The sequence below is a fragment of the Oncorhynchus nerka genome, linkage group LG6 (assembly GCF_034236695.1).
Source record: "Oncorhynchus nerka isolate Pitt River linkage group LG6, Oner_Uvic_2.0, whole genome shotgun sequence".
NCBI lineage: Eukaryota > Metazoa > Chordata > Actinopteri > Salmoniformes > Salmonidae > Oncorhynchus > Oncorhynchus nerka.
Genome location: NC_088401.1, coordinates 47092552 through 47107252, shown reverse-complemented (window position 1 = coordinate 47107252; position 14701 = coordinate 47092552). Strand labels below are relative to the sequence as shown.

Genomic DNA, 14701 nt, shown 5'->3' with positions numbered 1-14701 from the left:
CTTGGGGATTTTGTTGCTGTTTTGTTTAGTTATGTACAACACAAACAGCAATATTATGGCTTTGAAAAGTTTGCCTTTGCTGTGGTGAGGCGTTCTTCTGTTGATGAGACTTTCTTGTGCTGCTGAGTGGAGGACACTTGACACGCTGTCTATTCTAATCAGTTGGAGAGGGTTTTGTCCTCCCTCAGCTCATCATGAACATGAAGCAAGCGTACACGCACAAAAGCCTGTCGGTAGTCGTCAGTCAGCTGATCAATGGTCACTATGATGCATTGTGCATAATGCGTTGTGTTCAATAGCCATAGCAAAAACGCATTTCAAACCGGCCAGTACTCATGTCTCTCCCTCTCTCTCTTGTTGCAGGCAAGAAAGCCAATCCTGTGACAAGATGGACCAGGCCGATCTCATCACCTGTGTAAGTGTCTGACAACCCCTTCTTTTCTTCTTCACATGACTAATGTGTATTGAACACTGTCTAACCCTCCTATTTATCTCTCTCCCTCTCTCACACACTCTCTCTATCCAGGACTCTGATGAGTGTGACCAGAACCCCAACACAGAGGCCAAGGGGTACCCCTACCACCCTGCCAGCTCGCACCACCTCCAACTCAGCCGCATCTTCCCCCACAACCAGTGGGAAGGTAACTTTCTTACCGTTGTTGTTTTGTGCTTTATAGACCAATGTTCCACAGGGGACAGTTAGGATAGTGATGGAGTGAAGTTAGTTGAAACGAAACAAAATGCATTTTCAAGTAAACCTGGATGCAAATGATTTGAATGATGGGTTGTGGTAGCTAGGTATGAAAGTGTGTTAGAAAGTAGCTTAAGCTCCAGCTGGTTGCCTCAAACCTCGGCTCACACGTTGCTCAGCAATCTACACACAATACCCCATATTGACAAAGCAAAAACAGGTTTTTAGACATTTTTGCAAATGTATTTAAAAATAAAAAAAACGGATACCTTATTTACGTAAGTATTCAGACCCTTTGAGACTCGAAATTGAGCTCAGCAAGGTTCTTTGGTCTGATGAAACCAAGATTTAACTCTTTGGCCTAAATGCTAAGTGTCATGTCTGGAGGAAACCTGGCACCATCCCTACGATGAATCATGGTGGTGGCAGCATTATACTATGGGTATGTTTTTCAGCGGCAGGGACTGGGAGATTAGTCAGGATCGAGTCAAAGATGAATGGAGCAAAGTACAGAGAGATCCTGGATGAAAACCTGCTCCAGAGCGATCAGGACCTCAGACTGGTGCGAACATTCACCTTCCAACAGGACAACGACCCTAAGCATACAGCCAAGACGATGCAGGAGTGGCTTTGGGGCAAGTCTCTGAATGTCCTTGAGTGGCCCAGCCAGAGCTCGGACCTGAACCCAATCAAACATCTCTGGAGAGACCTAAAAATAGTTGTGCAGCGATGCTCCCCATCCAACCTCACCGAGCTTGAGAGGATCTGCAGAGAAGAATGGGAGAAACTCCCCAAATGCAGGTGTGCCAAGCTTGTAGCGTCATAGCAAAGAAGACTCAAGACTATAATCGCTGCCAAAGGAGCTTCAACAAAGTATTGAGTAAAGGGTCTGAATACTTATGTAAATGTAGTATTTCAGTTTTAACTGTTGTATTAATTTGCAAACATTTCTAAAAACCTGTTCTTGCTTTGTCATTATGGAGTATTGTGTGTAATTTGATGAGGGGGAAAGAACTATTTAATACATTTTAGAATAAGAATGTAACGTAACAAAATGTGGAAAAAGTCAAGGGGTCTGAATACTTTCTGAAGGCACTGTATGCACCTGCAAGGGAGAGGCCATGGTAAGTAGGAGATCTTCATTCATTCATCCTTCCCTCCCTCTTCCTCCTTCATCTTCCCTCTCTTTAGTAATCCAGGCCTTCAGAGAGACTAATCCAGAGAGCTCGCGCTCGCTCGATCTCCCTCCCTGGCGACCCACTTAGGGCTAGCTGACTCTCTTTGTTGTTAATCACACAATGAGTCAGTCAAGTTCATCACACCTCACCAGTATCTTAGAGTTCCAGAGAGGAAGGCCCGTTAGCCCCATAGAGTAAACCTTCTCCTGCCCCACACCTGCTCCAGTGTTGACCCTTCATTGCCTCATGTGTGTTCCGCGTGCTGAAAATCCCCAAAACTCCACCCTCAGTAATTCAATTTATGTGCACGTTATAAGTGCCAAATGATGCACCAGGCCACAAGTGTTTTGTGGCGGTCTTCCAACTCTCCATCCTTCTCTCTCCTGTCTCTAGATGTGTCCAGAATGACAGTGTGCTTTCCCTGGCCCTATCCAGAGACATTATCTGTATATCTGTGTGTTTGTGTCCTGTCTCTTTAGATCCTGGAGCTACAGTGCTGGCAATGGTAACATTTTTCTCCAGCTTATCCAATGTACATTCCGAGACTCACCTGTGTTTATCTCTGTGTCCCGGCCAGACCCAGTGCCAGCCTACAAGTCATGGCAGGACGAGAGTGACTCTGGCGAGGCCCAGCTGTCCCCCCTGGCGGGGCGCATGGTGCCCTTGCCCCACGAGGAGGACGCTCACCCCCTCATGGCCCGCCGGTTCCTGGACTTTGGCCACAGCCAACGGTTCCTGCAGCACTCCGACCCCGACGCAACCTCGCCCACCAAAGCCCACCACTCCCTGGGGAGGTGAGACCACACACACACTAACAAATCAGGAATGGTAATTTGTACAGACATGACAGGCAGCTTTGATGTTTTCCTGTTTAGTTATTCAAGCTGATGAACAGATTGCCTATGGCTCATTACGATTCTTCGTTATGATTCCAGTATAAGCAGTGTTTCAAGGAGGATATGTGCTTTACACACTGTATGTAGAGCATAGATGGGGTTTTGCATTGATACTGCAGGTGCAGGTCAATCACCTCCTCTCTCACTTGCCTCCATCGTTGTGTCCCCCTCATCTAGACCTCGCCGTGCCTCCTTCAGTTCCAAAGAGAGCGGTTTGAGGAACGACTCTGTCTCCCACCAGCTCACCAAAAAACTACAGAGCCTCAAGAAGAAGATCAAACAATTTGAGGAACAGTTTGAGAACGAGAGGAACTACAAGGTAAGAAAAATACTTCAATATGAGGAACAAGTTAGTGTTAAGAAATATTGAGTAGTTAGTGTTGCTAGTGTCATACTTCACCATTAGACTCGGATACTTCTATTCACTGTCCTCCACTTCCCCAAGCCGTCTCATGGAGATAGAGCAGCTAACCCAAAGGTCCTCAAGTGGATGACAGACCTCACCAAAATCCGCAAACAGTTAAAAGGTAAGAGCAGTCTCTGTCTGTATGGTCACGTTAGGGGGAGTGGGAGGGTGCTTGGTTCCATGACAGGGGTGGGGTGGGCGGGGCGGGTGAACTTCTGTGTGCCATCCTGTTCCTCCCCTGGGCAGCCTGGTCCTGCCCTGACCCACCTGCTCGCCTGACTGCCCAGTCGTGGCAGAGCTGGGTCAGTCTCACATCACTGCATGCATGCGTGTTAGAGTACACACCAACTGTGGCTCTCACATGTGGCCTTCCTTCACTGTGTTGGTCCATTTGTGAAAGTCCCCCCACCCCCTCCACCCATCTATATCCATTCCATATGAACGCCCCCCCAATCAGGAGATGCAAAGCCGAATAAGTTTCTCTCTCTTCTTTAAAATAAAAAAAAACGGACGTCCCTCATCGGCAGGAAGACCACATCTCTTTCCCAAAGGGTCCCTGAGGCACCAGGCGGTGCTTCAGTCATACAGACGTCACCACCCCTCCTCCTCCGCCCCGAACACATCCCATTTTACACTTGCACGCCCCCTCACTGCCTGTAGACAGGCACCCTACCTATGTAAGTACACTCTAACAGCAGTAAGTAGAAACCAAAAACACTTCCAACTTGTTAAGTTTGAACTGCAGGTAGACTCTCTCTCTGCCTCTTCTTTCTCTCTTCTTATAGCTCTGTTTTCCTCTCGCTTTCTCGCTTTCTCTACCTCTATTACTCTTGTGCGTTCTCTCTCTTACTGTCTCTCTCTCTTTCTCTCTCTCTGTCTCTCTGTCTCTCTTACTCTCTGTCTTACTCTCTCTCTGTGTCTCTCTCTGTCTCTTTCTCTCGCTGTCTCTCTCGCTGTTTGATGCGCTCCACTGGTCATACAGAAGCATATCCCACGGTCTCAGGGGTTTGGCAGTATGTCATGTACTCTGTAGTGTTGTTATTTGGGTGTGAATTCTGCGGTGAACATCTTTGTGGGTGGGAGTCTAGCCAAAGTGTGAAAGCTGGATTCCTTGAATGGACGTGGTCCTTGAGAACATCCCTTTTTTGACGTTGCAGAAATACCTCCGTGCAGACAGACTGGTTTGTTTCATTTGCTGTTCATCCATCCTCTGCTGTGGTTTCAGACAAGACCTGTAGTAGTTTGGCATGTTTGTGTGGGTCTGTGGTTGGTCGTCAGGGCTATCCCCTTTTTCGGGTCTCTGGCACACAGACAGACGTGAGGACTCATGGCAGCTGCAATAACAGCCCATCAAGCACCTGCATGCCCACTTTCAACTATGTGAACTAACCTCTCTGTTCCTCAGTCACCCTCACATCTTTTCTCCCCCCCCCAGATGCCAAACACAAAGAGGCTGAGCTGACTCCTCAGACGCGGCCACGCAGCAACACCTTGCCCAATAGCTTTGGTTCCACCCTGGCAGTCCACGAGGTTGTTGAAGAAGCCAAGGGCCACCGGCCCACCAAAGAGGAGACCCTGGACCTCATCCAGCGCCGCGTCAAGGGCAAGAGAGAGGAGGACGGCTGGCCAGAGGACATCAAGGTGAGACCGGTGAAAATGCTCAGTCTTTGAGAGGCCGTAGAGACACTTGGAATAGAACCCTACAGCTGTACAATCCAATGAGTCCTGTCCTCAGACATACATTTACAAGCGTCAATCAATATTGTGCCAATTGCTTATGTTTCCTTTCTCTCCATGTAGAAAATGACCAAGGAGGAGCTGTCGTGTGAGAAGACGGTCCTACAGAAGAACCTCCTGCACTACGAGGGACTACACGGCCGCCCTGTGACCAGAGAGGAGAGGCTGGTGGTCAAACCGCTGTACGACCGCTACCGTCTGGTCAAGCAGATGCTCACCCGCGTCAGCATCACCCCCATCATCGCTTCCCCCTCCAGCAAAAGACGCAACCAGACCCTGCAGCCCATCATCGAGGGCGAGACAGCCCACTTCTGCGACGAAATCGAGGAGGAGGATGAGGGCGAGGCGGAGGCTATAGCCGAGGAGGTCCAGAGTTCAGGGTCGGAGGTGATCATGGCTCTAGACCCAGTGTGCCAGCCCCAGACCAGCTCCCAGAGAGACAGAGACAGCCTGCTCAGGCCCAAGATGGAGGAGACCTCTGGGAAACTGGCCCTGGACCTGCGACTGTCCAGCTCCAACGCCTCATCCATGTGAGCAGAGACACACTCGCAAACATCCACTACACTCAATTCACAACAGCCTCCTCAATAATCTTAATACAGTAACCAGTGTAACTCTGCCATGTTTGCTACACATTAACACAACTGAACATCCACACAAACACGTTCGGCCGTGGAGGTTAAATGGGTTCTGGCCGTCATATGACGTCTATTTAAAGCACCTGGAACAGGGTTCATATCTACTACAGTCGCTGGTCTTAGGAGCTCAAGCAGGATAAAGCAGTAATCTGGTTAGGGGCGTTAGCCAGCTCATAGCCCCGGGCAAGCAGCAGAGAGAGCTGCCAGGCCTGCTCTAAGCCCAGGCAGCAGGGCTGGTTCAGGTGCCATGACCGTAGGTCCTAACCTAACCTGACCTCTGTAATCTGGTCTCGGTATGCCCCGGCCACAGTTTGACCTGCTTCCATGCCCACACAGGGCCACTGCCAGGTCATTTCCTGTCCCTGAACTCACACTGACTTCCTGTTTTGATATGAGGCCCCCTCACTTAGTGCGCTAATGTAGACCTTCTGTATCCCATAGGCCCGAGCTCCTGGAGCAGCTGTGGAAGACCCGGGCAGAGAAGAAGAAGTTGAGGAAGACTATCCGCGAGTTTGAAGACGAGTTCTACCAGCAGAACGGCAGGTTGGTACACAAACAGTCCTACAAACAGTGGTGCTGAAGCTTTAGCACCTGTGTCAACAACAGTCTTGGTGACAGAGGAAGAGCTTGAGATGATTGGTTGAGTGGTCTCAGACAGGAGCCCTGTTTGATCCGAACTTATTTACAACAACTGCTTGTTTTGTTTGATTGTGCAACCCATTGGGATGCAGTGAACGGGTCCGTATCCAACTGGTGTCTCAGACCTTCTCGCTCTCCCTCTACAGGAATGTCCAAAAGGAGGACAGGCTCCCCATGATGGATGAATACAAAGAGTATAAACGGATCAAGGCCAAACTGCGTCTGCTGGAGGTGCTCATCAGCAAGCAGGACTCCTCCAAGTCCATCTAGAGAGGGAGCGGCCACCCTGCTTCCCTCCCTTCATCCCACCGGACACAGAGGGTCAACTGCCTCCCCCCGGGCATACATGTCACCCCTACATGGCCCATACCCCTCCCCATCCCGTATCAACCATCCCCCTACCTGCACCGCTGAGGGAAGGCATGTCCGCCACCATGTCCCGCTGCTGTCTCACCACCACAACCCATCTGTTTCTACCACCGCCAGCTCATGTACAGTCAAGGGGTCCTCACTGGGGACTCTGAGGGAGAAGAGTCACATCTTCATTCCACCAGTCAAGACTCAACACACCCCTTTTTAAAAAAACTTTCTGTCAGTTTCATTCGGAGGAGTTCCCCCTTTCCTCATTAGTTTTGTTTTTCTTGTAGCTCCCCCCCCGAACTTTTCACGTACGGTAGTTTCTCATACTGAGAAATCATATTGGAGAGGACAGGAGCTCTGTTTTGTAGCGACTTTTAGTCACCTGGCCACCTGTTTAGACGTAACAAACTGAACTCTCCCTCCCTTGGAGCGAGGAGACTGGTCATCCTTTTTCAGACATTCAGACTCGCATGGATTCAGTTGCCCGAACTCGATCTTCATCCTTCAACACTGGGACGCTTTTGTGTTTCGTCTGAGTGAGTTTTTGGGAGAGAGAGCGAGAGAGAAAAAAAGTCATTACTGTGTATGTGTTCTTGTAAATCAATATGTACACACATGTTTCTATGTTACAGTATGTTGTTTTTCTTGAATGCAGAGTAATTCCTTCTTGGTTTTGAAAATAATCTTACTGAGTTAGTGTGTTGTTCCATTCCCTTTGCCACTATGGAAACTGGAGTGAGTTTTATCAGCTGGGACTGGTTGTGCTGTTCCTTTCTCTTAGTTTTTTCAAATATTTGGATCATCAGTCGTCACTGAAAGGAGTTTTGGCACACCAGGTGGGCAGGACAGCCAGTTAGGTGTATCACTTAGTGTTCCTGTACCTTAACCGTCTCCATTGTCTGGCAATAAAGCTAGACTGCTTGACTTATTTTCAATCTATATTTTGTTTTCTACGTGTTAAAGTTCAGTTGCGGAGTGGATCTTTGTGCAAGGTGTCCAGAATGGGGGGTGGTGGATGGGTTGTGAGATTAAAGCTAAGGTAGTTTCAACCTCATCAGTATTGTGCTAAATACAGCATATGGCAATGTTAGGGCGTGATGGACGGTTCCTAGCCCTGTTCGATGGACTTTAACCATCCAACAGTCAGTGGACCACCTCTTAGTATGGCAGACAGACACTCCCAGGTGCCCAGTTATACAACCAGGTGTGTTGACCAACACCCTACTGCCACACAGCCAGTATTTAACCCCCAGTGGTGTGTGTGTGTGTGTGCTGATGGACAGTGGTCGGGCAGACCATCCGGCTTCTTGAGGACAGCCATAGATAAGTTATCGCCATTTGGCTGCCAGTCAGTCTGGTCCGGTCAGCCCTGTGCCCAGGTTAAGATGACAAACAGTCCTCATGTCATAATCTCCTTTTAGTCACTGGGGAATGTGAACACCAGCTAAAAGAGTTGTCATGCATCCCAAGTCCAGTGTGAGGTAAACTAGGCGTCTTCGTCTAAGGTTCCACTTTAGTACGCAGGACGGTGTCTCAAAGGGAAGTTCCCAAGCCGAGAACAGGATCAGCTAACTTCCTGGCTTGTAACAACTTGTCACAACGTCTAGCTACTGTATGTTGTTGCACCAAAAGTTCAACGTGTCCTTGGTTAGCGATCACTGACCCACTGCAAAAGAGCTACATTCCTTCAATCTAGAGTCACACAATGTCAGGCTATTGCTGTACACGTTTTCTCTGGTGCTAAGGGTCTCTCTCTCGCTGGGTGTTGGTTGGTTGGTAAATGTCTATTTTTCATTATGGGATATGTCCCATAGTGAGCCAGAGTGTTTGACCAGGCAATGTAGAGCCAGGTCATTGTCAGGTCCTGGGGAGTTGTCTGACCACAGGGCTCTGAGAAGGCTTTACCACGGCCAAGCAGAACCAACAGCACCTTGACCCCTGACAATTTACGTCAAGGGTCAACTTATTGATGTCTCTAGAGCCCGAAAGCTCTTCTGGGCTTCAATATTAAGGTCACATACAACAACAACAGAGTCCAAGTTTTGCATATTTGGAATGAGGTGCGTCTGGTCTGTCGGCATAATGCCGCCTCGGAGTGCTGTCGCCTGCCACTCCTTAATGGTCATTGATCCTAGCCTTTGACCCCTAGCTAAACTAGCAGGCAGCCCAGAGGCAGCATCACATCACTATCCTTCAGAAGCTCTCTGGACTTGACAAAACCAAGCAGGAGCTTTCGAGTAGAGCAACGACCTTTCGTCTGTTCAGTTGACTAGTTCTAGTCCTGGCAATTAAATACAAAAAAACATTTGATGTTGTAGACTAAATGTCTCTGCACATTAGGGTGGGGAGAGGAATTAGTGCTGTTTGCTTGTTTCGGAATGGGAAGGCACCATCAGTGGCACCAACTGTAAGGATCTGCATCTGCTTCAGGAGGTGGAATAATGGAGTATATTGTCAGTCAGACCAACACACCAAGAATATAGGGAATCTAATTTTGCCTGAAGGATGTTTGCGCTGAACCAAGAGTTTTGCCTTGGTCCCTCACTGGGTCAAAACCAAGTCATGTAACCTTTGTTTGAGTTGGCAGGGTGTGGTGTATGTATGGGTGGACAGTGTGGGGAGGTTCTAGAAGTTATTTGCACAGCATTCTGAGAATGCAGCCCTTGTTTTGTTTGTCTATTTGTTCCTTGTTTTAGAAGCACTACTTATATCTGAAGGATGAATGTCAGAATTTAAATTATTTCTAACACATTTGGCCCCTTGTTTCAGTTTCTGTGATGTTCAAACTTGAGAATGTGTTTTTTTTATTACCATTATTTTGTATTTTTAAAAAAAAATGTGCCCCTCACTAATACATCTATACAGTGTAGTACCTCTGTATTGGCTAATAATCTGCTATGTTTTTGTTTTGTATAAGCTAGTCTCAGTAGTTCGCTTGCATGGCAAAGATTTGTATTGTTTCTATTTTTGTGCCATGAAGATGAAGCAATAAATGAGCATCAATGGAATGTGGGGCCTTGTTAACCCACTATGTGCATTTTCTGAGTATATGGCTGATTAATGTTTAATCTATATTAATGGGACTAACTTGGTCTGCTGTTTTTTTTTTTTTTACCTTGCAGACCAACCCATGAAACTGTCACTTGACTAACTGCTGTGAGAGTTCCAACGCGACTCAGTTTTCTGTCTGCTAAACCAGCATTTTTACCACTTGTTGTCAGCATAATGTTTTCTGGGGCACTGCTTTAACCAAATGAGAAGAGAGATTATCAATGTGGTGACAATGATCGAGGTATATTTGGACCAAACATTCCAATTTGTATTATTTTAAAAGAAAATAAATATGAAATTGGTCGATTGATTTTGTTATTTCCATGTCAAATTTAAGGGCTTTTTTTTAACTCTCATTTTGTGTTGTGCCTGCAACAAGTGGTAAAAATCATGTGAAGCCCACAGGCTATAAGGATGTACACTGACCCTGTTCATAGCCCCATGCCATCCCACGCATGTTTGTTTTTCTGGCCCATGGAGCTGGTGGCAGGTTGCATCAACTGACTAGCCGATCAGCCACTGGCTCCCAGAGCCTCCCTATCTATATGTGGAGCTGTGTTTTACATCTATATATATGTATCTATAAATGTTTTTGTGAATGCTTGTTTTCCTTCATTTACACATAATAAAGTACAATCAGTAATAATGTATATTAAAATGAAATTTTAAAAATATATACAAATATTGTAATTTACATGCCTCATGCTGAAGTTGTCTTCAAACTAATGGGAAAGGTTACTTAAACCAGATACATAAACTATATTGACTTGTATTTCAATTGTGCATGTCAAAGTATACTGCACCCAATATCGCCCAGTATGCATGCAATAACTAGCTAGGTGGTTTGCAGTTGAGTCTGGTGAATGCGTTTTCATGGAGGACAGAGATGGTTGTGAGGGAGGGCTGACCATGACCCGGCAGAATAAGAGTGGAAAAAATCCTGAGTCTGCAAAGAACAGAGGTCAGCACGCGAAGCCGCAGTTGGAACAAACCCAAACAGTGATATATTACACCCTATACACATAAATCCATCTTCATGGGCACCTGAATTGCCATAGCACATGTTGATCAGCAGACCATCTTTAGGCTTTATCATGTGCATCTTTAACAAGATTTAGTGAATGGTCAATGATTCCCTGAGCCCCCAAAAAACATATTTCATTGCCTGGCTTTCACACACTTCTAGAATGAGCATGGCCATGTCTTTATCGTTTTGTTACTGCTGCCCTCTAGTGTTCACAGCCAACACTAACACTTAGGTAACACCACACTTTATCAAGAGCTTTGGTAATGCTTAAAACATACCTTCAGGAGCTTAAGCGCAATAAATTCATAACATAAATGAATTGCAAAATTAAAACATGTAGTACACAAACGGGGACCACTTTTGGCTCGTGAGCAACACTTTCAAAACAGAATTCTGAAATTATATGAAAGTTTGAGAGGGCCTCTTTGAAGAGTCTGCCTAGATGGTCAATAGCTGTGGTGTATTCATTACCACTTGCAATGAAAACTGTTTACCATTTAAGAAGCAAACAGAAGCTAACAGCAAATGGAACAAAACAGGAAGGGACTTAGCTGAATTTGTCCAATAGAAATTAGTTTCCATTTGGAGTAAACGGTTTCTGTTGTAAACTTTTTGCAACAGAACTGACGTAATGAATCAACCCCAGCTCAAACTACCAACTGCAAAAGTTAACCCTAACCCACGTTTCATATACTCAAACCTAACCTTAAATTTATGTCCACACAGGATGTCAACCCTGACCCTAAACTTAGCCATAACCCTAATGTCATGTCCACACCCCAGCTCAACCCTCCCTGACCCTAATTTATGATATGTACACACTATGGGGTTGAAATAACACTGAAATTGGGCAAACAATGATAATACCCTTTTTGTGTAAGAACTGTTGTTTTTTAAAGCCTGGAATTTCAGCCTGTTCAGGTGTGATGGAACTTTTGGCCCACAATCATAACTTAAAAATGTGATTTGATTATAAAAGAACAATGACTGGTCATCTGGGTAAGAGGGTGGGTTCTAGACCATCCTACCAGCCAATCAGGGCTGTGTATGTAAGTATCTTCAAATTTGTTTCCTAACACCCACACAATCAGACTGAGCATTTTAAGGGGCCAAAGGAGGCTCAGGAAAATACATATTGGAGTTGGAGTTATTTTAATAAACAGTGATTTATTAGATATACAGCGATGATTTTAAAAATACAATTACAAAGACTGCTTTAACCCTAGTATGTATATTTGATCCCTGTGGGAATGGAGCACACAACTTTGGTGTTTCAACTTGCTAGTGTGCCATGCTCTTTTAATGGATACATATATCGTTGTTGAATTATATAATATATCATAAAAAGAATGACACCAAATCCATATGTTTTAATTCATATAGCTATTTATACTAACGCACAGTCCCTACCAGTCTTGTGTTAATGTTCAGCACAGACAATGATTCAAGGCCCCACTTAAAATGAAAGGCCATTTTTGTCAGTCATAAACTGAGCAGCCGAAGACATATGAAGACTGTCATGGTCTGTAGATCTAGGCTGGTGTCCTTAGGCTGGCTCAGTGCAGATCCCTGAGTGGTCCAGCTCAGACATGGGACCCTGTGACTCAGCTGTGAGAAGTTAAGGAGGATGCAGTCTGGAATTGTCAGTGATGTGTGGCAAGCTAGTAGAAATGTTTGAAGTTTTACCATTACCACCAATGGAGAGATTATCCCTACATTCCAGGTCACAAGTGGCCTGAAATCTAATGTACAAGGCCACGAACATGGCTGTTAATGGCATTCCCTGACAACAGATGTCATTGTAAATAAGAAGTTGTTCTGAACTGACTTGCCTGGTTAAATTTAAAAAAAGATGTTATCCTCATACACTCCCAGTCACAAATACATCTCTCATCCACCCTCTTAACGCCATCTTACAATGGTGGCTCACATAGTCAGCTGCATAGTCCAAGTGAATTAAAAAGCCTGGTTAGGTTATATGTTATGATGAGAGGCAGATGTTCTATACATTATAATGATCAATGTACCCACGGTAACCATGTATCCACTTCTTGAACATGCGAGAAGAAAAATGCTCAAAGGGATTCTAGGTGGCCATAGTACACACAACAAATGCTCATTAAAAATGATATTTACTATAATTTAATATCCACAATAAAAGAAACTTTAGAAAATAGTTCACCGATCTTGATATAATATACTTAATATTATACAAGTTGCCTATGTCCTGCATATTTCAACATCGCTCTGGGGTGGCTAAGTACAACCATAGTAAACCTATGGATTGTGCAGTAAATAGAGTCATTTCAATCAGAAATACCAGAATCTCTGAACAAAATGACAGTATATGCGAGGAGTAGAAAAAGACAGTAGGGGTCAATTCCATTTAAAGTCCAGAGATTCATTGAAAAGTGCCTTAGTTTATTCTAATTTCACATTTCCAATTCATAAACTGAATTTAAAAATCACTTCCTGAATTGATGAGAGCTGAAATGAAATTGAACCCAACCCTGGTAAAATATGTGTTGAGCTTGGAATAATGTTAACCATAATTATCATGCCTGATGCAGAAGTTGTAGTCTTTTGGTTATGTTACAGGAAATTAGCTTTATACAATACAAAAAAAGTGCTATTGCATTCATTCTTTGACATGATGTCCATTGTCTAATGTTTGTGCGTCAATTTGGCACATATCCTTCAGATACAAAAGGTTTGCAAACAAACACTCAAATACAGTATGAGAGAGCATTATGGCACATCAAGTAAGCCAAGTCAAGACTGACAGCATATTGGCTTATCACTTTGCAAATATGTATCTACAGTGCATTTAAAACACCACATTAACATGGTCCCCCATTGTGCCCAATTCCAATATGAGGGAAAAAAAACATGATCGATTCCAAATTGGAAATGGTATGCATTTGAGGCATGTGGCTCCCAGTGAATGCTGGTCCAGGTTGGTCCTCCAAGTCTGTCTTGAGTTCCTCCGACAATTATCTCAGGTGGTATTTAAAAGAGAGGACCCACTCAGGCTACAGACAGTGAGAGAGCCTGTGGGCAGCACCTTGGAGTCTGCAGTCCACCCATGGCTCTCCAGTAGAGAACAGACAGACTGACTGACTGACTGACCTGATGATCATCCGTGCATTTCTACAGCAGTAACACGACATGGCATAGCAAGAGCCCATGGTTGGTTTGAGAGGCCTCTGTTGGCCACAGTGTCGTTTCCTCGGCCAATCAACAACCTTCTTCTTGGTCATAGCTCATTTAGTCTATCCCTTTAAAAAAAGGACAGTTTATTCTCCCTCTCTGTTCAGTTGTAAAGGAGTATGAGGAGAGTGTGGCCCTCCTAATACTAATCTAGCTAAATTGGCCCCTGTGAGTCTGCAGGACAACAGTCTCCCTCCAGCCCTGCTTGACCCAACACATTGGCATCCAGTCTTAAGACACTCTGCTTCAGGCAGCATTGTTGAGTCTTGGGGCCACTTTGACCATGGAAGCCAATGTTCCCCCCACTATCTTTCTCCATCTCCTCCTCTCTTTCTATGGCAGCCCAGGCTCATGCTCAGAGCCACCTGTCAAGCTAGTGTTGGTTCAAGGAGTTGATCGTGAAATCAGACGTCCGTATGCGCATCAGAGTGGCTCCCTTTGGCTGCTGCGTGTGGCTGTGGGGTCCTGTAGTCAGGGGCTGATAGTCATAAAGGCTTGTCTATGACGGATACACCTGTACGGGGAGATAACAGAGGACTTAATTCTTCAGATCAGAAGGTCCCGAGTTTGGATGCATGGACAAGCATTTGAATAGGGGGTATGAAAGGTCAAAGGTGAAAGTTTACCTGCATAGCTTCGGCCGTTGCTCATGTTGGTGGGGATGAGGCTCCACTTGTCTGTGGCAGGGTTGTAATACTCCACTGAGGAGAGGTTACACGAGCCGTCGTCTCCTCCGATCACATACAGCAGGCCGTTTATGGCACACACTCCTGCACGAACACGGGGGAGAGGTTAGAGACACGCACACACACTATGCCCAAATATTCTGCATTTCATGGTCTCTAGTGTGTGTGTGTGTGTGTGTGTG

At 45.5% G+C, this 14701-nt stretch overlaps 2 protein-coding genes across 5 annotated transcripts in view; one reads left to right on the top strand and one right to left on the bottom strand.

Annotated features, from left to right (window-relative positions):
* LOC115130498 (protein FAM13B-like) overlaps window positions 1-10270 on the top strand; it is an 82814-nt gene extending 72544 nt beyond the window's left edge. The window contains exons 12-21 of one of the 2 annotated variants that reach the window (XM_029661697.2): window positions 364-415; window positions 527-641; window positions 2447-2663; window positions 2943-3084; window positions 3211-3292; window positions 3699-3848; window positions 4607-4812; window positions 4972-5438; window positions 5988-6089; window positions 6332-10270. In XM_029661697.2, the coding sequence (XP_029517557.1) occupies window positions 364-415; window positions 527-641; window positions 2447-2663; window positions 2943-3084; window positions 3211-3292; window positions 3699-3848; window positions 4607-4812; window positions 4972-5438; window positions 5988-6089; window positions 6332-6455 (1657 nt within the window). In that variant the 3' untranslated portion in view covers window positions 6456-10270. The remainder of the gene's footprint in view (window positions 1-363; window positions 416-526; window positions 642-2446; window positions 2664-2942; window positions 3085-3210; window positions 3293-3698; window positions 3849-4606; window positions 4813-4971; window positions 5439-5987; window positions 6090-6331) is intronic. The other variant, XM_029661698.2, reaches the window with a different exon arrangement.
* Window positions 10271-11758: 1488 nt separating this feature from the next.
* Window positions 11759-14701, bottom strand: part of LOC115130497 (kelch-like protein 3) — a 32015-nt gene continuing 29072 nt past the window's right edge. For all 3 annotated transcript variants that reach the window (XM_029661695.2, XM_029661696.2, XM_065019591.1), the window contains 2 exons: window positions 14460-14603; window positions 11759-14347 (listed from right to left, as the gene is read on the bottom strand). In XM_029661695.2, coding sequence (XP_029517555.1) covers window positions 14319-14347; window positions 14460-14603 — 173 coding nt within the window. In that variant the 3' untranslated portion in view covers window positions 11759-14318. The remainder of the gene's footprint in view (window positions 14348-14459; window positions 14604-14701) is intronic.